The sequence below is a fragment of the Trematomus bernacchii genome, unplaced genomic scaffold (assembly GCF_902827165.1).
Source record: "Trematomus bernacchii unplaced genomic scaffold, fTreBer1.1, whole genome shotgun sequence".
In the NCBI taxonomy this organism is placed as follows: domain Eukaryota; kingdom Metazoa; phylum Chordata; class Actinopteri; order Perciformes; family Nototheniidae; genus Trematomus; species Trematomus bernacchii.
In genome coordinates, this window is record NW_022987588.1 from 3,517,639 (window position 1) to 3,544,595 (window position 26,957).

Sequence of the window (26,957 nt, forward strand, 5' to 3'; positions counted from 1 at the left end):
GATCGTCCCCCAAACTTCGCTTGTATATCACCGGTCCATGCCTCAACAGCTCTACGCCAAATCTGAAATCTCACCATAGGCTGTTGCCATGGAAACGCATCCCTCGCCATAAAACACGATGTTGTCGTGATACCTATGCAAATGGTCTAAAACAGCACCAGACTTCAGATAATGGTTAATGGTCCGGCCGTCAACAGCTCTATAGAGAGGTGAAGTCCCTCCCTTTCCGGTGGACCTCCATGGGACCTTATTTCGGAAAAATTATGTATTGAAGTCAATGGCAAGAGAAACGTTATCTTTCGATCCCGTTTGAATTGTGCCACGAATTACACATATGATGTTTGTCAATTTAAAAGATAATTTTGCAAGTAAAAAAAAAAATGTTTTGCCGTAAAACTGTGAAGTAAGACTTTTTTTGTGTGAAACCGCTCAATGAACTACATCTCTGGTCTCGCACCACAACACACGTCACCAAGATGGCCGTCACTACTGTCTTGCCGAAAAAGGGATTGACTACCCTCACTATCACCACAATGAAACACGTCCAGAAGAATGTCATGCAAAGCTGCCTGCCTGCCTGCCTGCCTTCGATTCTCCCTGACCTGCCTGATCTTTTTAATGTTCAATGTTAACCATTTGTGCAGATAGCATGAAGTAATAAAAGATCGCCGATGCTAATGTAGCGTTAGCGTTAGCATGTCTCCCTCGGGGGCATCCGGGCTTAAAGGTGTATTATAGAATGACCACACCGGTGTGACAGTACTCTTCAAAGGGTTCACGAAATATGACTACTACTCAACTGTTTAACACTTTGGTTAACTTAATGTTACTTCATGTTAAGGCTAATAAAAATGACAAGGCTAAGCCGGCTGTAATGCTACTAACGTGCTTGCTACTAGCTAGGTAGCTAACTTGATCCAGCCACTCCTGGTCCTTTCATCAGACGGGAAGCGAAAGAACGAGTAAGACCCATTGCTGGTATGATTACAGCCTGGTACAAAGCACACAGGCATCTTGTTAAAGTTATCTTAGCTTAAGGTGACCAGATTTTCAAAATTAAAACATTTTGAGTTTTGCGGTCAATATCATTAACATATCCAATTTTCTTACTGTTAAAGAAAAAGGAGGGACAATTCTGGTTCAATGTAATTCGAACATTTTAACTGCTGTAATAAACTGATGTGTAACTAATTACTATAAATGGTAACTAACTAATTCATTAAACCTTTCAGAAAATCTGACTTCAATACCATGGTAAGTGAACAGAGAGACACAACTGTCGGACACACTGGGACAAAGAGATCAAACTGTTTGTTGCATTTTTGGATAACCACCAGGACCTCAGCTGCAATTTCCTCTGCTGTTTCTCTTTTGAGTTCAACAAAATCGAGTAGTTTTGTTTCCACTGATGTGCTATCATTTATCTTACAATATCTTGTAGCAGCTTTACATGTCCATGATTGGATGCATCAATGGACAGAGACACAAATTCCACCTGGTCTAGGTGGAATCTGTTAACTTTTTCTTCCCCTCCAAACTTTCTCCCTTTTCTTAACTTGTCTTGTCTTTCTCACTATTGTACAATCTCTTTGCTTCTTTATCTTTATTCCGGTTTTTCCCTTCTCATTCTGTTCTTCCTCTCTGATATTTAAAAATAGATAGTACATTATTAGATACACTTGGGTTAACAGTCACATTGTTTTCGTCAATGTATAAATTGACAGGCTCTGTAATTATATAATTACCATTACACTTCTATCCTTTCACATATCTCCCTAAAGTGTTTCTTCTCTTCTTCCACGCTACCTGTAAGGATAAGCAAAACTAAATCTTCTGACTGAATTTTATTTATTTTATGAACTGATCAAACCAAGGCCTGAAAACTGGCATTTTATATGGAAGTGACTCTCATAAAAAACATTTTTAATATTGGATATGAAGAATGAGAGAGATTACGGAGCAGATCAAGAGAAACAGGAAGACAAAAGAAGAAGAAGAAGAAGAAGAAGAAGAAGAAGAAAGAAGAAGAAAGAAGAAGAAGAAAGAAGAAGAAGAAGAAGAGAAGAAGAAGAATAAGAAGAAGAAGAAGAAGAAGAAGAATGAAAAGAAAGAAGAAGACGAAGAATACCGAAGCAGACGAATGAGTCAGTATACTCTGTTACCCAGTGTTTCATGACATGAAACGTTTTATTTCACCTTGCTATGTGATTTTAACGTATATTAAAAAACGGGGACATTTCCGGGGACAGTTTCAACCGGGGACAGGCCAATAAAAACGGGGACTGTCCCGGAAAACGGGGACGTCTGGTCATCCTATCTTAGCTATCTCTTTTATTTAGTGGAGGAAAACAATTATGACATCACTTACGACTCTGGGATTTGTAGTCTTTCTAGTTGCGTATTTTTCATAGTCTTATATTTCAACAGTTTTACGACAAACTGTGACTTTTTTGACATGGAAAAGATTTTTTAAGATTGACAAACATCATATGTGTAATTCATGGCACAATTCAAACGGGATCGAAAGATAACTTTTCTCTCCCCATTGACTTCAATACATATTTTTTCCGAAATAAGGTCCCATGGGGCGGAAGTAGATGGGCGGGACTTCGCCTCTCTATGTCAATTATGGGGTGTCATCATATGCCTCGCCATGAAACACGATGTCGCTGTAACTCCAATGGACACGGTCCGATCGTCCCCAAACTTCGCTTGTATATCACCGGTCCATGCCTCAACAGCTCTACGCCAAATCTGAGATCTCACCATAGGCTGTTGCCATGGAAACGCATCCCTCGCCATAAAACACGATGTTGTCGTGATATGCAAATGGACTAAAACAGCACCAGACTTCAGATAATGGTTAATGGTCCGGCCCTCAACAGCTCTATGTCAATTATGGGGTGTCATCATATGCCGTTTCCATGGAAACGCATCCCTCGCCATGAAAGATGATGTCGCTGTAACTCCAATGTTATCGTAACTGATGGTCAAAACACCACCAGACTTCAGATGACAGTTAATGGTCCAGCCCTCAACATGTCTATGTGCCATTAGTGAGTTTTCCTCAAAAGCTGTTGTCATGGCAATGCATCCCTTGCAATAAAACACGATATTGCTATAACTCCTATGAAAATTGTCAAAAAGTGCTAAAACTTCACGTGTGCTAACAGTCCAGCCGGGAAGACATCTACGGGACAGTTTTGAGATTTCTTCAAATGCTGTTGCCATGGCAACACAATGCTCGCCATGAAACACGGTTTTCTCATAACTTCAGTGAAAATGCTCCAAACAGCCCAAAACGTCACAGGTTTGGTAACGATGCAGCCATCAACATATCTAAGCGTATTATGGGGTGTCATCAAATACCGTTGCCATGGCGACAGATCATTCGCCATCAAGTTAGTTCAATAGTTTGCAGTTCAAATATTCTGCTGCTTTTCCAAGCTTTTTTACTTTCTTTTCTTCTCTTATCACACATTCAAGCCCCCAGTGTTCATGTATCATTTCAATCTAAATTCTTCACTTTCTTCTTACACATTACATTTCAGCATAGCAATTCAGCGTCAGCTTTTCAGCATAAAGCATTCCCACTAGCAATTTCTTCAGGAATTGCATTCTCTAGTTTAAAATGTTGTCGAAATAATTATTTTTAAAATGTGTGCAGGATTAAGTTTTTCAATGTATTAATGATCAAATCATTTCCTGAGAGGCTGACGGTTATTTTCATGCTTCAATTGAAAGGTCAGGAGGAAGGATTCCAGGAAATACCCTCGTTTTTAACATCACTAACATTTCCTGTTCTCAATTGACTTCTGACAATAATCTGTCCTGCATGTGATCATCTAACAGAAAGTCAGCCGTTGTGTGTGTACTGCATGAGTGTGTGAGTGTATAGTCATGTTTACAGGCTCATGATCGGTGTGAGCTGGATGTTAACACGGCTCGTCAACTTTTAACATTTCAAGCCTGATCATTTATTTCTACTGTGTAGGGGACACCGGTTTTAAAGTAAATGATTAAACAAGTAAAAAGATTCAAGTCCAGTCCAGATTTCTCTTTGCCTGTCAGATAACATCCGCAGTACCAGTTTGTTCAGGTCAGACTAACTCAGTGTTTTTATTTCTCTTCAGACGATGTTGAAGCTGCATTCAATGACTTATGGTAAACCCCCCAAAAAGTGTATTTTACTTTCTTGAAGTGACTATAAGACCAAAAACAACAACATCACAAGTCTGTGCTGGAAACACAAATGCTCCTTTGATAGTTCTTATCAGCAACGCATGCAGACTCCGAATTACTAAAAGAGGGAGGAGGATGTGAGCAAGCAGTTCCCATCAGGCCTTAATGTCTTATCCATCCAGGGCTGGGTGTACAACATGTTTTCAATGTGTCGCTGGTTCGGTGGAAGAGTTACTGTTTTGTAATTATGTCAGAAAATAACTTCTTTCTGTTGGGGAGTGTAACAGATTGATTGAACAGGACATTTTAGGTATAAACTTTGTTTGCATGACACTATGTTTGATGTCAGCACAAATCAAAAAGTGCTGTTTGCTTTGTCTGGTTTCAACATATAAGGACTTTTTAAACACTGTCTCTTGTTTTTTTTTTACATCTGATCACAAACTGTTTACGGCTAGTTTGAAACAGTTCTGTTTTTGGCTGTGGCCAACCAGATAAAGATCAAAGAACACAAGCACTCTTCATTCAACCTTTTCTCACTCTTACTGTGTGCATGTACTCTGTATCGGTGTTGAATCCTTTCTGTAGAAAGCTCAGTTAAACATGCAAAGACAATCTCTAATCTTTTTTTCTTTAAAGAGGATATGATGCTCATTTTCAGGTTCATATTTGTATTACTATTTTGTGCTTCTACTGTGACATGTTAACATGGTTTAAAGTTGTTTTTTCAAACTGCCTGTGCTGCAGCACCAAGTCTGCTCTGATTAGTTAGCTGGCCAGCTCTGTTGTGATTGGTCAACCATTTAGAGATGTCCCGCCCCTTAGCCTATCACGTACAATGTGTTGGAGTGTCATTGTATAGAGAGGCGAAGTCCCGCCCATCTACTTCCGACCCATGGGACCTTATTTCGGAAAAATTATGCATTGAAGTCAATGGGGAGAGAAAGATTATCTTTCGATCCCGTTTGAATTGTGCCACAAATTACACATATGATGTTTGTCAATCTTAAATAATCATTTCCATGTCAAAAAAGTCAGTTTGTCGTAAAACTGTTGAAATATAAGACTATGAAAATACGCAACTAGAAAGACTACAAATCCCAGAATCCCGGTCCCGCATGCTGGCTCTTACAGAACCGACTAACTCTCCTTATGTGTATGTACAGCTCTCAACATGCCCAGACTTGTAGTGATTTTCACCTCTTTTAATACTTTTCGCCTCATTCTGAAAGAAAGAAGTGAAATGTGCCAACGTGACGGCCATCTTGGTGTGTGGTGCGAGACGGGAGATGTAGGTCATTGAGCGGTTCACACAAAAAAAAGTGGTTACTTCACAGTTTACGACACATTTTTATTTTTTTTACTTGTAAAATTATCTTTTTAAATTGACAAACATCATATGTGTAATTCGTGGCACAATTCAAACGGGATCGAAAGATAATCTTTCTCTCTCCATTGACTTCAATGCATAACTTTTCCGAAATAAGGTCCCATGGAGGTCCACCGGAAAGGGAGGACTTCGCCTCTCTATAGAGAGGCGAAGTCCCCGCCCTTCTACTTCCGCCCCATGGGACCTTATTTCGGAAAAATTATGTATTGAAGTCAATGGGGAGAGAAAACGTATCTTTCGATCCCGTTTGAATTGTGCCACGAATTACACATATGATGTTTGTCAATCTTAAATACATAATTTCAATGTAAAAAAAGTCAGAGTTTGTCGTAACACTGTTGAAATATAAGACTATGAAAAATACGCAACTAGAAAGACTACAAATCCCAGAGTCGCGTACGTGATGTCATAATTGTTTTCCTCCACTAAATATAAGAGATAGCTAAGATAAGATAACTTTAACAAGATGCCTGTGTGCTTAGTACCAGGTTGTTATCATACCAGCAATGGGTCTTACTCGTTCTTTCGCTTCCCGTCTGATGAAAGGACCAGGAGTGGCTGGCTGGATCAAGTTAGCTACCTAGCTAGTAGCAAGCACGTTAGTTAGCATTACAGCCGGCTTAGCCTTGTCATTTTTATTAGCCTTAACATGAAGTAACATTAAGTTAACCAAAGTGTTAAACAGTAGAGTAGTAGTCATATTTCGTGAACCCTTTGAAGAGTACTGTCACTCACACCGGTGTGATCATTCTATAATACACCTTTAAGCCCGGATGCCCCCGAGGGAGACATGCTAACGCTACATTAGCATCGGCGATCTTTTATTACTTCATGCTATCTGCACAAATGGTTAACATTGAACATTCAAAATATCAGGCAGTTCAGGGAGAATCGAAGGAAGGCAGGCAGGCAGGCAGGCAGCTTTGCATGACATTCTTCTTGACGTGTTTCATTGTGAGGGTAGTCAATCTCTTGTTTGGCAAGACAGTAGTGACAGTCATCTTGGTGACGTGTGTTGTTGTGCGAGACCAGAGATGTAGTTCATTGAGCGGTTTCACACAAAAAAAGTCTTACTTGTAATTTGTTTTTTAAATTGACAAACATCATATGTGTAATTCGTGGCACAATTCAAACGGGATCGAAAGATAACGTTTCTCTCGCCATTGACTTCAATACATAATTTTTCCGAAATAAGGTCCCATGGAGGTCCACCGGAAAGGGAGGGACTTCGCCTCTCTATCGAAGTGATAAAGGCCCAATCCCAAACCACTCCCTCGACCCTACCCCTCCGTGACGGAGTGAACTCCGTCTGTAGCCACACTCGCAGCTGAATGAGGCTCCCTCCTGTCAGATGGAGGGAGTAAATACAGCGGCAAGCTTTGGGACAAACTCCCCTCTCTCCGGCAGAAACAGGAAATGCCGTAACTGTATGTAACAACGGTTTCAAATCAGCATCTCTTAGACAAAAAAATGTAAATTAATAACTCAAATAAAACTCCAAACATCTTTCATTGTGTTACTTATTTGTAAAGCTCTTTTAGTTTTAAACCTGATGTTTATAAGCTTCTTAGTTTTTGCAACAGTCTGTAAATATACACAACTTTATAATAAATGCACACATTTACCTTTTCTAGACTAAACACAGGTATGATCCTAAGTTAAAAAAATATGAGGTTATCATGAGGTTGTTAACATCGCAATTTATCAGTGGATGTTTGCTGGAACTACTTGTAAACAGCGTGTTTCCTGACGGACACACACAGCGTTGAGACCGGTCAGGTAGGGCAGCAGGTGAAGTCAGCACCGATGCAGACTCGGGGTGTTTCTCAATCGCGAGTAAAGCTGCTTCAGAGCCACTATTTCAAGCATACTACGTCATCGAGTGCCGCCGAAGGACTGTTCCAATCTCCAGCATACTTGGAAATCTACCGAGCCCGGCGTACTCCGTTTGGAGAAATATCGAGGCTGCACATGAGTAGCCTCCGCGGTCTTAAAATCCCCACAATGCTTGCGCACGGACCCAATTTCCCCAAATCTGTGGCGGAAAGATGTAAGGCGAGGCCTCTCATATGACGCACACCTGCACACTTGCTAGCGTGTTTCCACACTTCGTTTTCCGAATGCCAGGAAAGTATTCTTGACTCGCTTCTGAAGCAAGATGCTCAGCAGACATGTGCTACCAAGCAAGCATACTCGCGATTGAGAAACACACCTCTCTGTTTGAGGGCTTGATTAGCCCCACTCCCCCTCCACCCCGCTCCACACTCGTTGGTTTGGAACAGCACTTAATGTGGCGGACCCTCCGCGCGAACGCGCAAACGGAGGGGTAGTGTGTAGGGGTAGGGTGTAGGGGGCGGTTTGGGATTGGGCCAAAGAGTGAACATTCTTGTTGATGTAGGTTAAGTGCCCTCTAGTGGACAGAGGGTTATTAGAGAAACATGGGGATCTTTTAGGTTCTTTGCGAGTGGTTGAGGTTTCATCACAGTGGAAGAATTACTCAGGTGTTTTGCTTAAGTAAGTTCAGCATTTTTTAATGAAAACAAATAAAACAAATGTACAGCAATAAGATGATAAGAAGAAAAATGATACTCAATAATCTCAACCTGACACGTTTTCATTTGCATATTTGCATCACAATCATCATAAAAAAAACAAGGTCGGACAATAAATACTGTACAGAATGAAATGAAAGAGGATGATTACATGTTGCTGTTCTGAACTTAAACGAAATGTCTTTCTTTCTTTTCTTTTTGAAATATCTGAACTATTTATTGTTTTATTTTTTAAAAACTTGATTAAAGCTACCCTGTTTCCATTCAACATCATGTATGCAATATTTGAATGGTGCATTAATTCAATCTAAACTCAGAAAGGGCGATGATAGGTGAGTCTAAGAGAACTGAATCTATGTGCAACCACAATTATAACTTTGATTTTCAAAAAACAGATTTAATAATTTTTAAATATATTTAATGAAAGATAAGAGCCCTGTGTGTGGCAGTTTAACCCCTCTTTTAAAAACACTTAATTTACTCAATGTGCGCATGTCCTATGGGAAACATACAAGCTTTTATTTTGGAAGCAAAGTGATTCAATTTGATGAAGCGCGGAGAGAATACACACACATTCACACTCACAATCTCAGTTTTCAATACATTTTCTACAACCTGAAATAACACTTCAGTGCATTCTGTTTTGTTTCATTCCAGTATCGTAACTTGACCCCAGTGAAGACTCTCAGGCCTCAGTGTTGCTGATAAGGAAGCGAATAGAAAAGCAGCAGCTGATCTTACATTATTGCATCATGAAGACATCATTTGACAAAGGAGGAAGTTCAGTTAAAGAGTTTAGAGCTTTGTTTTAGTGAGTTGACCAGCTTCATCAACATTTGAGTAGTTGCATGGTGATGAGATGAGATAGTTACCACACCATGAGACCAAAATACTGCATAGATAAACACACACAAACATACTGTCCTTTAAACAGATTTTTGTTCATTATTGGAAGACCGAGATGCTTCAAGTGCTTCAGGAGGAGGCAGGAAGACGGACAGGAAAATATCGACCATTTGAATCCATAGAAAATAACCTCCAGTGTTATCACTTTAATTTTACATAAAAATTGTGCTTGTTATGTTATTTCGGACTTATTTCTGCTCCATGGCGTTCATTTGCACTGTAAATGTTTTGATTATTGCTTGGAAAATACTAGTTAACTTTTGCACTTCATCTGTAAATGGTTCTTACATTAGACATCTAATTAGACATTTGACGAATAAATAAATGTAAGCTTTAAAAAGTTATTTGAAATGCATTATTAAATGTGTTTCTTTGTTTTGGAAAACATCAGCTGTCATTATTTTTTGTTTTTTCACCCCCACCTTGAATATACGGACGATCGATCAGGACCTATTTGCATCCTTTTAATATCCTTTAGTTGAGCTCATAGCCAATGAGAGAAGAGCGTTCAGACACTTGTCGTGTGGAGTGTATCCTGAGGGTGGCACTAGAGTAAAAATAATGAGACTGAGTCTTTCATTCATGTAAGGTTTCTAAAAGAATTGGACGGACAGATCAGACAATGGTTCCCAACCAAACACTATGTCCTCCAGTTACAGTAACATTTGCAAGGTCAGCTGTCTAGGTAAATAGCCAAGCATTTTCTCACCAAGGGCTAATAGGTTTGGGACTGAGGAGGTCAGAAAGTATTGCTAGACAAACACATTTGTGTCTATTTGTCGTATTGTTGACAATAAAATAAATAAAGCATATTGCCAGCCTTATCTTTATCCTTCTTCCCAGTTTGTTTGCTCCAGATGATGTATGTTAGGAACAGGTCAAAACTTAGTGCAGGACAACATTCGTGGCATCGTAATCCAGTGTTGATATGATATAAAGACATCTGCAGTAGCATTTGTTCATGACGGAGGACGTCTGACATCAGGTCTGTGCTGGTTCGCTCCTCCAGCAGGAGAAAGAAGAGTTTTTAAAGTTTTTAGATTCTGCTCGTCCATTATGGTTCTTCACAAATCCCGGTTAACCGCAGACACATGAGAACAACAGACTCCATCTTCTTTAGTAGCTACAGGGGCTCTTTTTTTGTAAAATGTCAAAGAAAGAAAAAAATCTAGTAAGAATTCATAAGTTGAGTGTTTATTTTTTGAGGGGTTGTTTAGAATCAGCTGAATCTGGAAAGCAGATTTTCTTTTTCCAGGGAGAGGTATTGCTTTTCTTGAAATGTCGGAGTAAATTCCTTTTAGTCTCTGTTCGGTTCTGGTATATAAAATCCTCGGTTGCTGTCGGGTCAGTTGTTAAGTTTCGTCCCGAGAACATCCAGAAGACGGAGGAGGTTCAGTCTCACTTCGAAGCCTTAGTCAGGTGAGCAGGTTGCAGGTTTGATGGCAGAGCTTATGTCTCTTTTGGACTATCTGTCACTCCAACAAACTGGAGGTCAGACGTCAAAGGTCACAGGTTTGATTCCCGTTCCCCGACGCCGAGCTCAGTAGGGTGCAAAGAGGATCGATCCTTGGCTCGCTCTGATTGGTCCAGGAGCCGGACGCAGGAAGGATGTGGTGAAGATAGACGAGGGGCAGGGAGGGCGAGGATGAAGAGACATGGTGGGGCTGAGGGGTGTGGAGTTGGCAGTGAAGAGGGGGGAGGAGAGAGAGGAGGGAGAGAGGGAGATGGTTGTGGTGAGGGAGCAGGGAGGAGGAGCAAAGGGAGTGGAGAGGAAGGACGGAGAGATGGAGGGATTCACCAACTCGCCCTGAGGAGGAGAGGAGAAGAAAAAAAAGACAGGAGACAAGGAGAAAACAGTGTGAGGAGAGGACAGGCCATTTGGGAAAGGTGAGTAGAAAAATGAGGTAAAGGAGGTTAAACAAGTACATATTTAAAAAGCTAATAATTAATAATTAAGGATTCAAAAATGTATTCTGAAATGATTTCTACAGTCCCCAAATATTGATTCAATATAGTTTCATAGCCTAGGAATAGCAATTTGGTATTCAAATGTGTGTGAGCGAGAGAGAGAGAGAGAGAGAGAGAGGAGAAGAGAGAGAGGAGAGAGAGGAGAGAAGGTAGGAGAGAGAGAGAGAGAGAGAGGAGAGAGAGAGAGAGAGAGAGAGAGAGAGGGAGAGAGAGAGAGAGAGAGGGAGAGAGGGAGAGAGACACTTACAGAGAGTGGGCTGCGCTGCTGCTTGTTGTAAGGGCTGTATTTGGGTTTGCTGGGTTTTCCAGCCACTCTGTCCTTGTGCCTCCTGCTGGAGATGTGCTGCAACAACAACAACAACAACAAAGTTATTATATTATTCTGTTCTTTCCACCATAACTTTAATATCACACTGTTAAACTGTGGCAGTGCCTGAAACCACATACTTTTAATATGTAGTTTTAATTTTCTTTGTCCAAATTCCAATACGTAAAGTCTCCCAAAAATGTGAACTCAGATATTTCACAATGAATGCCTTTTGTTTCCAAAATGTTGAGTTGTTTAAAACAGTAAATCATTTTCTAGCTACATAATGGAGATACAAAAGCTATTCTATTGAATAGAAAGGTGCCTTTCAAGTTGATATTTTAATGTTACTGCTCTTTGGGTACAACAAGCTGCTTTGTGGCTTTGTTCAGAAGGAGACTGTCTGTAGATCTGAACAGGACAAGTCACAGATTGGGCTCTGTGTAACACTAGAATAAAGTTATTGCTCGCTGGGTTTCTACCTGTTTGAGCTGGATCTCAGAGTTGACATGAACGTCACAGATCTGGCAGTGGAAGGTTTTGTTCTGCAGGCCGGAGCCCTTCAGCACGGAGCTGCTGCCGTTCTTCAGCTTGGCCCCGGCACGAGGGTACGCCTTGATCGGCCCGGCGCCGCTCCGAGCCTCCATCATCGTCTTGTGCTTTGAACCTGCAGATAGAAACAATCAGAAACTAAACTTCCATACAAAACGACACAAAATCACAAAGCCCATTTCTTTCAGTTCATTTCTTTCTTAATCAACCTGCAGAGACTTCCAACTTGCTGAAGTCATGAAAGTATAGGAATCATCATCACTTGGTAACACGAGTGTTGAAAGCGCTGCCTGTTGATGCATTCAAGGACACTTAAAAATGTGAGAGTTGGCTGCTTATCAGAGAACAAACAAACAAAATCTATCTGTTGCAAAAAGCTTTTACATGTAGCTAAGGTGACACAGTTGCTGGGTCTATAACGACAACAAAAAACTTAGCAGATCAATCATCAGGTATATGAAGCATGTGATTGAAAAGTTGCTCAAGCTTCAACTGAAGACATGAAAAACGGCAGCAGCTGAAACCACATCCATACTTCATCTATTCCTCCTCACCTGCATTGTGAGCCTCCAGCTGAGAGAGAGAGTTGACGGCGACTTTACACAGAGAGCAGTACAGCAGCTTCTTCGCCTTCTCATCCTCTGTCTCCGCTGAGGAAGGAGCATCCTGGGAAGAGGCCAGGGAGGGAGGAGGAGGAGCAGCAGGGGATGAAGAGGAGGTGACAGGAGCTGGAGGAGGGAGAGGCGGAGAGGCTTTGGAAGAAGGGAAAGAGGGTGAGGAAGAAGAGGAGAAGAGGCCCGGGGCAGGGAGAGCGGTGGGAGGACTGGAGGGAGGAGGCTCACTGCCTGGTCTGCTGGAGGAGGGGGAGGTGGAGGAGGGAGGGGAGAAGGAGGGGAGGACGAAGGGATTGAGAGTAAAGGAGTCTGTGAGGCCAGATAAGAGATCTGGAGGAAGGATGGGTAAGGGGAGGAAGAAGAGGAGTAATAAATAAAATAACTCACTTCCCAAAATGAAAATCAGTAACATTAACAGTGTTAAGATCATCTATTAAAATGAACCTGTGTGCTGATTGGTGATGCTGTTTGCTGAGACAGGAGGGGCGGGGCAAACAGGACTCATTCTGCTCCCATTGGTTTCTCCAGTGATTGACAGCTTGGCCTTGGTCTTGTTCTCCTGAGACTTGAGCTTCTTGGCGTGACGACTGCCCCTGAAATGAGCTTCTGCCTGAGACTGAAGCAAGAGACAAACAGAGAGATTTCACTTTCTGGTCGGGCTAAAGTCCTGATGTGACTTCCTGTTCAGAGACTCAGCCACTAGCTTTTGAGACTCAGTACGAACTCATAATGACAGTTTCTGTCATCGGTTTTCTCATAGATTTCTATTCAATTAGACTCGCAACAAGTTGAGTTACTGAATATTAGAGAGAATGTAGGTTTTAGGCACTTCTACATATGTTTCACTTTTCCCTGAGTTTGCCTTCAGCTTAAACCTAAAAAGAGAACTGGAAAGTCCCTGAAAGTGAACTTATATTTTGTGAGGTAAGCTGAGGTTTATTCCCTTGGTTGCAATCTTCAACCTCACTGCTAGATGCCGCTTCATCTTAAGTACAGAACCAGATTAGAATTTAATTAGTTCTGGAAGTATTAGGTCCTGCGCCAAAGTAATGAACAAATAACAATGTTCACCTGGTTGCAATAACCTGTGTGCATTATCTTGTTTTTCATTATCCAGATAAGGTATCCAAATGGAAGGTAGAGATGTTATCTTTGTTCCACAGGGAAACAAACCTCCAGGTTAACAGTGTCCTCATGTGACTGTCTGGATTCTCAATTCTTATTCAATGTACTAGACTGAGCCCTTGCTGCCCTTTTACTCCTCTCCTCTCTACGGAAGTGATTCCTGTTTTCATGTTCACTCGTGAATAATTTTAACAGCTCATAAATATTTCATGTTTGACTGGCATGTCACTAACGATGCAGCTTGTTAGCTTTCAGCAATCATTATTTGAAGGAGAGTGTGTCATTCACACGGCGCTGCAATAACAAAGAGGGTAGGGGTCGCACCTGTTGATACACACTGGCTCTTCTGACAGGATTATCCATTATACAAAATACAAACAAGCTTCACAAAGTATACGTCTCAGCTCTATCATAACCAAACATTTTCCTTAGAAGTTTCCTGCGGACAAAATGTTTTGACAGAAAATATTTTTCAAGAAACACTTCAACTTCAGTCAGATGAATCTCTGTGCATCTGAAAGTATGTAGGTCCAGGATGAATTTAGTCCTGGACCTACATGAATTCTAGCTCGAGCTTAAGTGAAAATAGTGAGAAATTATACTGCACATCTTTGCCCTTTTCAACATTAGTGGCATAGAAAGTGTCACCTAACAAGTCATATAAAATCATCTTACTATCGGTCTTATGATGAGTAGATGGATATCATAATCTATAATGCTGCGTTCACACCGGACGCAACGCTCCTATCGCATCGCTCTAAACGCTGGAGTTTCACCGCGGCTGCCAGCTGTGTTTACTCGCATCATTCAAACAAGACGCACGCGCTGGCTCGGGAGCTACAACTACAACAAAATGAACATATTTTACCGTGATTAAATTGTAATACACGTTTCTAAATGATGCCGAAGTAACAACATACTGATACCGGTTAGTAAAAACCATGAATTAATGCTTTGACAAGTCTGCAGACAAGACGGCAGGCGAAAAATCTTTTAAAATGCTTGTTTTCTGAATGAAGATCGGGTCGACCAGGCTAAGCTAACGTTGTATATGCTCCGTCCACACTCATAACAACGGCCTACAGACATAAATAAACCAGCGACTGTATTCGCCATGGCACAGACAGTCTGTGGTTTGTACTTGTTTAACTTTTGTCTAGTTTCTGAACAGATATGAGGAGCTGTGAGCTCTGTGTGCTAACTGCTAACAGCTAACGGCTGATGTTGTGTGGTTGAACGTCAGTGACGGCAGGCTGAGATCCTCACCGCTGATTGGCTTCCGCGAGAACGTGTCACGTGAATTTGACGCTCGAGTTGAACAAATTGAACTCTCGCGTTTAACGCGGCACCGTTCAATCGCCTCAATCGCGTGATTCGCGCCGCGTCCACCGCTTCATGCGCGCCGTCGGAGCGAATTCGCGTCTGTCCGTGTCTCTGCATTGACTTTACATGTAATCGCGCCGCCCCCAAACATCGCATCGCGTCCGGTGTGAACGCAGCATTAGTGAATAGAGATAGTTCCAGGTGGTTTAGTTTAGCATAGCACAAAGACTAATAGCAGTGAGGAACTGCTAGCCTAGCTCCAAATAAACCCTACCCTCAACAACTCCTACAGCTACATTGCTATATCTTGTTTAATGAGCAGGTGTAGACATTGATAAGTAAAAAGGAGACTGATTTTAGCAGGAATAAGTGTTCAAGCTATTTGTTGACCAATCCCTGGAGACAGTTACTAGGATGCTACATGTCTAAACTCCTGTCCACATTGTGGAGCTGTCAGATCGTAAAGACAACATTTACAATAAATGAAGACAACATTGATTTATTCTTAGTGTGCATTTCATTTCCATCAGTTTTCATGGACCTAGGCTAGCACTTTCCTCCTGCCTTGGTCTAGGTTTTAGTTCTAAGCTAGGCTAAACATATACTGAATGGAGAAACAATAGGTGATGAATGGTATCATTCTTCTCATCTGACTCTGGGGAAGACAGAGCAAAGGATTTCAGGAAATGTTGATAGCAACATGACCACAGATGACTCATATGACTGGACGATGATCACAGAGACATAATCAAACTGACTGGAAGAGTGTGAAGAATCGGATTTAGATGCCAAACTTACGTGGAAACACAAACATAAAATCTTACGTCAGAGTTGAACCTCAGCTGGCACACGGTGCATGAGATGACCTGTTTCTTCTTGGGTACCAACGTAACGCCAAAAGTGTGGTTGATGACGGCCTTCTGAACCGGGTCCATCTGCAGGAGGCGAACAGAGGTCAGAGGTCAAGAGCCTGCTTAGGTTGGGATGATGCCAGAGTGATGCTGACAGGTCTCTTTATCACAGTCAGCCTGTACGGCCTGCAGCTGTGACACGCTGTCACTTTTACTGTCCCTCACACACACACGTTCACACAGTCATACCGTGCTGAAGTTTGGGAACAGTCCGACTGGCGAAGCCGTCTCGACAGGAAACGACAGGAATGGTTTCATCATCATGGAGGAACCAGTGGCGCCGATCAACCCTGGCAACGTACCGCCCACTGCACCACACACACTCCCTGCATAAAAGAGAGACAAAGGGTTTGAATAATGGGTTTTAGATAACTGATGGCACTGTTATTGATTACTTTGAGAGCTCTTTAGTTATTGGAGTTTATTGGCGACTTGTTTAACATTAAACAGAGAGGATGATGTATTTAAAAAAATTGCTAGACACATGACAACGCCCAACACCTTTAAAAAAATATTTGTTGAAGTCACAGCAGTGTATTCTCTATTCAAAATAACAAACAGGAAACCAAGTTTTAAATATAAAATGTCTACAGATTGATCCACTTTGCTTGCGTCATTTTCTTTTTGGATGGAAGATGTATAATTGTGCTTCTTGGCAAACTGGAGACAGCTGTGACATCATTCAAATACCTTTGAGGAAACAAACCACTGCTGTAGGAGTCATTATAAAATACAGTTTTTTACTATTTCTCTTTGGTTTGAGTGGAAGAGAACAGATGGGATTTGATTTTAAAAAAGCTGATTTTCAGATAAACTGTTCAAACGGTAACCATTTGTTTTAACATAGGAAGGCCAGTGAATGTAACTTCAGCTGGCCTGTTAGCTGAGTGATACTGACACTTCTTGGCAAAGCCTGAGAAAAGCAAATGGAGGAAATCCATCTCTCTCTGATATTCGTGTCATTTAAACCTGGAGACCTGAGCAGCTGATGCTGATGCTTTTCAGTAACAACACGAGGAACATATGGCGCTGCAGCAGCTGGAGTCAGAGAGTGCTAATAATGCGGAGATCGAGAGTAAGAACGTGAATGAGTGGCTCACATAATGAGCCCATGTGTCCAGTCACTACAGGGCCAGTAAGAGTCCTTCATCTCCATTTAAAGAAGCAGATGATAGAGAAGTACATTTACTCCCCAGGGACCAAATGAATACACACAGCACACAATAAAAACAACAAGACTATTGCAAAACAAATGACTGTTATTCATATCTCAAATACATTTAAGAGCCACTCAGTGTTACGGAGCGCCTTTCGAGGAAAAGTAGCTATGGTTCTATAGTGTAAATCCAAATGTTGGTGTGAGCAGTGGTTACATATACATACACAGTGATCACAGGAGAGTTGTTCTAATGAAACATACATGTATTACTTCTATCCCTCTAAGATTATAGTCAAAGCTTGTAGAAGCCCTGCAGTAAATTCCTTGATAACAACAGTGTGGGTGGAAACAGAGAGCGACTAAATCAGCCCTGACAGGGGAGGAGGAGGAGGGGGAGGAGGAGGAGGAGGAGGAGGAGGAGGAGGAGGAGGAGGAGGAGGAGGAGGAGGAGGAGGAGGAGGAGGAGGAGGAAGGGCGAGAGTAGGAGAAGTTTTTGTCTCATTGATTTGTAGCATCAGTCCAACCTGACAACATTTTAAATACACTATAAACCAGTTTAAGCAATTCTATATGCTTTATAATGTATTTCAAGCCATTCTGTTTGTGCTTTAGCAAACTTTGAATGCACTCAAATCTACTGACACCTATTTCACATGCACTATAATCCAAATCCAGCCCTAACCCTTGTAGATGAGGATTACTAAAACAGCTCTGGATGTTGATCTGGATAAACTGGATTGAGGCTTGGTTTTAGTGTTAACATGTACTTAAACCAGACTAAGCAATCACAACCCAGTTTAACACATCTTAATCTAAATGCATTATAATCCATCTGGATTGAAGGTAAATCCAAGTGGTAAACCCCCATGCCTGAAAGTAAAGCCAATGTGGAAGTGCATTACACTTGTATTGATTCAAATATCCAGGAGGGGGAGAATCCACTGGTTTTAAATGAAGCCTGATATTATGGACGTCTGTGAGAAGATGACACTACTTCTACCTGATCAATTACTTCATTGAATATTTTTCTAATGAGTTTATGAAGACATTAGCTAGTTTTTAGACTTTTTCAATACAGCATAATGCAATCATTATGAACATTATTGTCAAATAAGGACTCAAATTGACAATTACATGTAGGCAGGGTATGCTCTAGGGCAGGGGTGTCAAACTCAAATACAAAGTGGGCCAAAATTAAAAAATCTGTACCAGTCGAGGGCCGGACTGGTTCAATGTTTATTGCAAAACTTATTGAAATGAACTTATTGCACATATTAAACCTGGAACTAACAAAGCTTAAATTATTGCCTATAAAAACAACATTAAACATTAAATAATCAGTTGCATTCATTTCTTATGGCTCTATCTGCAGCTTTTCCGGAGTCATTTCTTATGATTACATTTTTCAGCTTCAAAAAAACTATTTCCCTCAAAGAAAAAAACAAATATGCCCTGTTGTCGCAAGAGAAAAAGTGCAGAAGGAAACATCCATGTAAACTCAGTGTGCTGCTCTGTGATGCTAGTTCAAGCCAGATACTTGGCTTCTCATCTTGGGTGCAAGTTCATCAATGTTTGGGCTCAGGCTCTGAGCTGAGGAAATCCTCAGGATTGAGTGAAGGTGTGCGTGCAATATACCGGAGGGCCAGATCTAATAATAATAAAAAATTATCCTGCGGGCCGAAATTAAATCCACCAAGGGCCTGATTTGGCCCCCGGGCCTTGAGTTTGACACATGTGCGTCAAGGGCATGGCAACACCTCATTGCGGTTTCAAGTTTGGTTGTTGTTTGGGTTTTTGTCATTGAACGTTATAAACACCTCAGTGCTTCACATTGTGTTTTCAGTTCATTAACGTTAATTATAACATTTTGGTCCACCCTCTTGCGCCGCTTGTAGTTGTAAAAAAAAAAAAAAAGCAATGTTAAAAAGCCCAAATCTGCCAGGCCAGGTCATGTCAGGACTGCTGTGTGTGTGACATTAAGATATCTGTAGATTAACAGTCTGCCGTGCTGCTGCTGAGTTTATCCTCATAAAGCAGAGTTGTTAGTCATTGTCTGCATTTACCACTACAGCTCATCATTAAGTTTGTCACAACATGACACAACACAGAGCTGTAATCGAACACGAAGCCAACACACAGCAGCTCAGATTACTGTCACTGCGCTCCTATTAGCTGGGAGATTATTTATGATTGTAAATACAGATTAGTGTCTATTTAAAGATTGTGTAACCTGACATCTGGTGGACCTGCCAAAAAAGAGCTCCACCTTCAATAATTGTAATAGTGAATAGTTACAGTTAATAGGTCAAACCTAAGAGATTACTTACACCAAAATAATGTGTTTCTTTGATAAATTACTTTGAAATGCTGCCATTGGAAATTTGCCTTTTTACATAATGTTTTAGTTTACTTAATGAACTGTATATATATTTTGTATTATTCTTTAAATGTTGGTAATATTTTCAGCCGACTTTCTTTCTGTGTATTGCATCCTGATATTGAAAAAGAGACAGAGTGACATGGAGAGGGTTAAGCTTAACCAAAGCTGCCTGCTGGTCGTGGATTTACCAGAGCATTTGCGACATAAAACGTGACATAACAAGCCCTTAAGTAACGGTAATTTAGTCAAGCAAATAAATAAAATCCGGCATTAGGGCACTCGTTACTGTCATAAGTCACTGAGTCATTTGAGTAACTTTGCAATGAGTTAGACCCCATCAACAATATATCACAATGAAGAAGCTTTTAAACTACACTTGAACTCAGATCTATTTATAAAAATACAAAATTAAAAGATGCCATTGTGAGGCAGAACATTTGTCATCAACCTACTATGTCATGGTTTTTATCAACAGTATTCAAAAGAACAATTCGTTTGACAGGTTGTATTATATCATTTGAGAACCAAAACAGTAGAGGACATACAGCTACTCTGTACTAAGTGCACTCCCAGCTTTAGTGTGTATGGTGTACTTTATAGGGTTTTCAAGAGGGGGTAAGCATATAGTATGTGACCCTCTGAGTGTGTGTGGTTGACAGTTTAAAGAGTTTGGTCGAAGTCACTCAGATGGAAATGTGAATAAATTCTCAATAACAAAACAATACCGATGATTTGTGATGCCTTTCCAAATCCCATCTTGACCTTCTTTTTCCAGAGTCAGTGTTTCAGGGCGCATAAACACCCGCTCAAATATCCAGGGATCTTTATTCTGCATGCTTGTATTTTTTAACGACACTTAATTCTGTCATTTTTACTATCTGAATGTACGACACGCTGAAAACTGAGTCATATTAAGTGTGCAGTCGGACATGTTCCCTGTATGATCAGGGAGAACTTGAGATGTGGGTTGGTATGTGTGTGTGTGATCGAGGATGTGTTGACAGGGTCGTCTTAATTCTGTCCTCTGAGATCTGGTTACCACACACACACACACACACACACACACACACACACACACACACACACACACACACACACACACACACACACACACACACACACACACACACACACACACACACACACACACACACACACACACACACACACACACACACACACACACACACACACACACACACACACCTTACAGTAAGTTGCTGATCTAAGAAGCTGCTATAAATACAGCTCCACATCTGCTACTGCGTTCACCACCGAGAGGCTCTGTAAACTAGCATTGAAAACTTGCCATCAACTAAGTAACTAACCAGACAGTTTTATTTCAGGCTGCTGCTGAATGGTCAACAGATCCTTGAAACGCTGCCCAATATGTAAACAAACACTCTCAGTTCAGAGCTTTACATAGCACACGTTTCTGTAAACAACGCTTCTCCATCTGCATCCTGTATATCTGAAGAATGAAGTAACAACAAAAGTGCTCAGGGGTTTCAAACTGTGACAGACATTGAACACAAAGGGCTTCTCATGAATAAAATCATATAAGATATACAAACAGTCAAATTAAAAATTAAAAAACACACACAAAATAAACACCAAACCAATAGAGGAAAGACAAATGGCAGTTAAAATAAGTGGATCTTTTGGTTGCTTTTGAAAGGCGTCAACAGTGACCGCAGATCGGGTGTCTGTAAGTATGCTGAGTGGTGTAAATCAGATCACGAGGAATTTGCCTCAGTGTTTTGGTGCATGGTCACAATAAATACAGTGAGAGAAAACAAGAAATGCAAGTGTCTTTATTTTCAACTCTTTAGTTTGGTCTCCTTTAGCATAATAAACTCTGCATTATACAATGAATAAAGAGTAACCAAAGAAGGGAACAAGCTATCAGGGCTGGTGAGCTGGTTAGGTTGACCCCTAACGGGACAAGTGGTTCACACATTTTTAACTCCTGTCTACAAATTCCCCAAACCGTCCTCTGGGGAGCATGCTGACAGGAGGTTAACGGCTCTGCAGACCCTCATTTATCCTCAATGATCACAAGCCTACTCAGGGTTAAGATGAGCAGAGCTATCTGTGATAACATTGAAATAAATACATTTTGCTGCGGAATTGTATTTTAAATGCAGCTGTAAACTTCTAAATGATTGAGAAAGGAGTGACGTTTCTTTCCGGGTGCTGTGTTTGCTGGCATCAGCAGCTGCCTAGATTACATGTTCTATAAATTCATTGTAAACCCTTTCTTATTTGCAGTGTCTAGTTTCCCGCTGGTCAGTCCAGTTTTATCTGCTGCAGTTTGATTTATGTTTGTGGCTGGAATCAGGGTTAACTCTGGCATTCACACCTTACACACACACACACACATTTACATACACACTCTCATAGGATGAAGACGTATCTGCACATTGCTCTGTTGTATGGTCAGCTGCAGACTAAAGCTCCTGTAACCGATCTAAATTACGGAGCTCAGCGTCATCCGTCACAAATCACCTCTGTAATTCAGCCACTGTGGTTACTAAGAAGTGTAGATGATATTTGATTCCCCTAATCCACCTCAGGTAGATAAAACCAGATGGGACAAACCTCTCAGGTTTTTGCAGGAACTTCAACTTCCTTAATGATTGAGAGTATCGTTTCAGTAACTCCTAGAAACTCCTTAAGTCCCTGTCACACTGTCCCGAAATTGACACCAGATGGACACACGCAGGGGCGCCGCCAGGAATGTTGTGCCCCATGAAAAGATATCACATTGGTTACTTACATTTTTTTTTCTTAATGTTCTAAAAATGTTTGGGCCCCTGTCAGTCACGGGCCCTTAGAATCGATAAAGGAAATGTTCAAATTCGGCTCTGATCGTAACAACATCGGGCCATTCGTGAGGGCATCTTAGCCATCGTATGACCGCCGGTGGAGTTTCTCAGGCTCCGGCAGCAACTTTGTGAGCGGTGGCAAAATCTTTGGCATGCCAAAAAATTGCCGAAGGACCTTGCGAAGGTTCATTTTCGTGTTGAATTTGTGTGTCCATTTTGCCCTTCGTAAGGCACTCGTGAGGGCATCTTGTCAAATCGTGTCATTTTCGTCTTTACTTCGTGTGATCTTCGGTGCCATCGGGCATTTTTCGCCTCACGAAGACAATACGAAGGAAACAAGAAGCTGCACGATTGTCTTAGGAAGGCAACACGACTACGTGAAGCCCTCGCAATGCCGTCGTGTAGCCATCGTATTATAGTACGATGACATCGAGATTGCATTTATTGCACAACAAAATCATGTAAACATATTATGTAAATAACCCAATTTGTGTTCTGTGAAACTGAAAAGGATATTACCGGTACATTGTTTTTGTTACTTTCGTTGCAGTTGTATGTCTTAAATGTAATTTAGGTTAGCTTCCTGTTTTATTTAGATGCTTTTATTTTGAAGGCGAGTTTACGCTGTTGACAGGAAGTTGTTGTTGCTATGGAAACAACATGACGGAGATAAGTAATATCTTCTAATCTACATATAAAGACGGAGAAAGTAAAGAATAAAGTGTATGTTTTAAATGTTAGCACCCCCCGAAGAGGCACAAGCTCTTACGTTGAGTCTGGATACTTGCTTCGGCTGTTGCTTGGCTGTTGACCAACTTCGGGGCCATCTTCGTGCGAAATTCACAATTCCATATTCGTGTGTCCATCTGGTGTCAATTTCGGGACAGTGTGACAGGGGCTTTAAGGATCCCCGGAACATTGTCTTTTTTCAGACGTTATAGAGACTCCAGGAATAAATTGCTATGTTCTCATGTTTCTTTTTCACCCTATGTGTGCCTGTTTGCTTGCTTTCTGGTTTGATTTTCCAAGAACAGATATATAAAATGAATACAACCTAAGTGAAAGAGAGGGCTAAACTTAGAAGCAAAACATTTTCAGTTTTGTAAAAAGAAACCCGTAGCGAGCTGTGCCTTTAACAATGGTGAAACATTAACATAACCAATGGGGAAAATTACATCTTCTTTTGACAGCTTAACATTAATCACCTTAACAGCTTAATATGATCTGTACGTTACCCAGCACACTGTGTCGAGTTTCTCATTCATAGCAGTGGATGACAGATACTTTGACATCCTTCAGCAGGCATGGAGTCGCCAAACACTACAGCCTAACTACATGCAGCGGATTTAATTTAAATCCATGAAAAGGTTGTTGGTCAGTAGTAAGCCGAGTTGAAAGAGCTGACCTTTGAGGGAATAACAAGCCCGGAAAGTCTCAAATAGAAGAGCATATCATGGCTAATGAGATGCATTGCATCATACAGTTTTACAAAAAAGCTGGTCCACGAAGGAGGAATGGATGGCAGACAGTTATGAAACCATAGACTGTACAACAAATATGTCTCTCAAAGAAACTCTGTGAATTTATGACCGTTATAAACTATACACTGACAGCCCGCTAGCTCATATCCTTTACTTATATACAAATATCCATACCACGTCATACAAGGTATTCCATTTTAAGTGAAAGTTCTGCATTAAAAGAAAGTACCAAAGTATCAAGATCAAAATCCACAGTCACATTGAACAGTATAATTACTTTGTTCATTGTTATATTAGTAACAGAATTATATAATTGAAAATGTTCATTAATGTAGAAAAGTGTAGGCAAACGTTTTGCAATCTGAGGTGGAGCGACTGTTTTGTATTTTGTCATATAAATTGTAATATCATGTGTCAAATGTATATCTTTAAAGCAACTACTGTAGTAATCATTGCTGTTCACTAAATGTAACAGGGGAAGAAAGTTAAAGTTCCCCCGTTAGTGCAAAATATTGATACGCGTTAGTATTGCGATATTTTGGGAGATAAGGTATCATATCTTTGAAAAACTAAGGATTTTGGGAAACAGTGGTTCAGATTGGACAAATTGCAATGCCATGATGTTGGATGTTACAGGAACTGTGAGGAATGCAAATGCAGACCCCACGCATAGTTTTGCATAGAGTGGTTTGTAATTGATACTATGACAATTTATCCATAAATGACATTACAAAAGTTGCTATAAGGCCTAGTTAATCACAACATATTGAATCCTGCCCCATGTTTCATGATATCACATCACATCGCCAAATTCTTGCCAATACGCATCCGAATTGAAGTTTTTAATCTGAACAGATGCTTTTGAGCGTGACAATGAGGATTAAAATGATTTAAGAGAAGCTTCAGACTTGATCCGGTAGTAAAAAAAGATCATCATATTGTATTGTATTAGTATATACAATCAAAAATAAATCTAGTCTGGTCGGAGTATTTAAATCTTGGAAACTCATGCTAATCCAACAAAAAATCATTTTCAATATCCACAGGGAATTATTAAAACAATCACACTTGTAGAATTTACTGTATACCTTTTTCTTTGAGAGAGCATTCTGCAGTGTTGCTGTTCTGCAGAGTCTTTGGTAAGCAGAACAATACAAATGTCAATAAGAAAACAACACAAATCTTCTTTTACCCTCATTTTCTAAATAAAGTGTACTGCAATCTCTTTAAATTAAGTCAAATGAAGTGACTCATTTCAGAGTTTGGTGAATAAATGTGAACTGTGCGAGAGCGATGTAGAATGTTCCGTGGTACAAACATCGGTATATCTTTATTACAGCTTCATCCAGCAGAGAAACATCTGGTGCTGTTAATCAGACTGTAAAGCGATGCAGTTAAAGTGAAACTGACAGCAGCTAGAGACATTTCTCACACCCACAGCAGGAAGTGATAAAGCCTGAAGATGGCAATGAAGATGATGGCATTTATTTAAATTAAATATTTCCTACCTGAAACAGAAGCCTTTTTTTTTCTGTATCTCAAATCAAGATTGACTTTTCAACTTCCTCTCTCCGTTTGCTGTCTGTATGTAGCACTCTTGTCTGTTAGCTACTGTACTCTTGCTTTTCTCGCTCTGTCCGTGTTCCTCTGTTCTCGTCTTTTTACCGACCACTCACTGTGAGTGTGAATGTGTGAGAGAGTGAGAGAAAGAGAGAGAGCGTGTATCGGGTGACTGGACTAAGAGTGGCATGTGTCATCGCTATCTCAAGTCCCAAACTGAGCGTCAGGTGTGTGTGTGTGTGTGTGTGTGTGTGTGTGTGTGTGTGTGTGTGTGTGTGTGTGTGTGTGTGGGTGTGCGTGCGTGTGCGTGTGCGTGTGCGTTACTTCTTCTTAATCCCCTGCTGCCATTTCCTCCAGAGAGAAACTATATCCCTGGGGATGAGAGGGAGTGAGAGAAAGGAAAGAGAGAGAACGAGGGTGTGTGAGTGTGTGTGTGTGTGTATGTGTATGTGTATGTGTATGTGTGTGTGTGTGTGTGTGTGTGTGTGTGTGTGTGTGTGTGTGTGTGTGTGTGTGTGTGTGTGTGTGTGTGTGTGTGAGTGAGTGAGTGAGTGAGGGGGAGAGAGAGAACAAGCCCTGCTCAGACCTGGCATTAACATTGGTCTTGGGTGATCTGAACACAAGGGGACAGAAAGTGTCTCTTCATGCATATCATGTGACCATTGGTAATCAGATCTCTTATTACCGCTCTATTTGCAAATTAAAACATTTCCCATCTACAAAGAACAAATGTGTTGTTGTGTTTAACTGTCCAAGGTAGCACTTGTGTCTACAGGGAATTAAAAGAAGAAGAAATTAAAACAATGCAAACTGGGTCTATTCCTCCGAGTGTTCGAGGAAAACCAAACCACCCAGGATGTTTGACACAGTGTATTCAGACGATGTGGACGAAGCCAGCTTGAATGGTTAGAAAACCAACTTGATGTGAGATAAAGGAGAAGTCAAATGCTTTGATAGCATAATACCCGGTTTAAGGAAGTTTTCACATTGGTTTAATTGTGGAATTTCAATGTGTGCCTCATTAGCTGATGCAAAAATAAATGTTCCATTGGACTTACATTAGGAATGAGACGTTTGTAAATCAGTAGACAATTGTTAAGGTAAATCAACCACCCAGGATGTACACTTAAACAGCCCTTACATCATTACATCCTGAAAGACAGTCAAGTTCAGTAATAGAAACATTCAGGTAATTCCCTCCTGTGTGTGTGTGTGTGTGTGTGTGTGTGTGTGTGTGTGTGTGTGTGTGTGTGTGTGTGTGTGTGTGTGTGTGTGTGTGTGTGTGTGTGTGTGTGTGTGTGTGTGTGTGTGTGTGTGTGTGTGTGTGTGTGTGTGTGTGTGTGTGTGTGTGTGTGTGTGTTGCTGCAGTTACTGTTGGTTCACACCGTCTCCTGTTACAGAGCACAGTGTGTGAGAAAGAGAGACACAAAAACCAGCTGGTTCACACACAGGCGTTGAAATAAAGAACACAGTGTGATCCCAGATGTTTTAGTTGTTCAGCAAACACAGTAAAGGCGTCGAAATGCTTCAACATTAGTGCTTATATTAGACATCTAATAAGCCTCCTCCTCCCTCACCTTTCTAAACTTCTGAACGCTGCCTTCAACATTTTTAGTTTTTTCAGTAAATAATGAAAAGTGCTCCTGATATTTTTCCAAATCCAAAGATGATAATGTCTTGTTCTGTATAATAAATAGTCTAAAAAGCCAAATATATACA

The 26,957-nt window shown here is 40.8% G+C and overlaps 1 protein-coding gene across 3 annotated transcripts in view; it reads right to left on the minus strand.

Moving 5' to 3' along the window:
- Positions 1 to 8,082: 8,082 nt before the first annotated feature.
- The window catches only part of znf385b (zinc finger protein 385B), a 44,771-nt gene continuing 25,896 nt past the window's right edge, over positions 8,083 to 26,957 (minus strand). For 2 of the 3 annotated variants that reach the window (XM_034128958.1, XM_034128957.1), the window contains exons 5-11: positions 16,020 to 16,156; positions 15,744 to 15,854; positions 12,916 to 13,087; positions 12,412 to 12,801; positions 11,788 to 11,972; positions 11,246 to 11,341; positions 10,571 to 10,837 (exon numbers count right to left, since the gene is read on the minus strand). In XM_034128958.1, the coding sequence (XP_033984849.1) occupies positions 10,571 to 10,837; positions 11,246 to 11,341; positions 11,788 to 11,972; positions 12,412 to 12,801; positions 12,916 to 13,087; positions 15,744 to 15,854; positions 16,020 to 16,156 (1,358 nt within the window). Of the gene's footprint in view, positions 10,838 to 11,245; positions 11,342 to 11,787; positions 11,973 to 12,411; positions 12,802 to 12,915; positions 13,088 to 15,743; positions 15,855 to 16,019; positions 16,157 to 26,957 lie in introns of all 3 variants that reach the window. The other variant, XM_034128956.1, reaches the window with a different exon arrangement.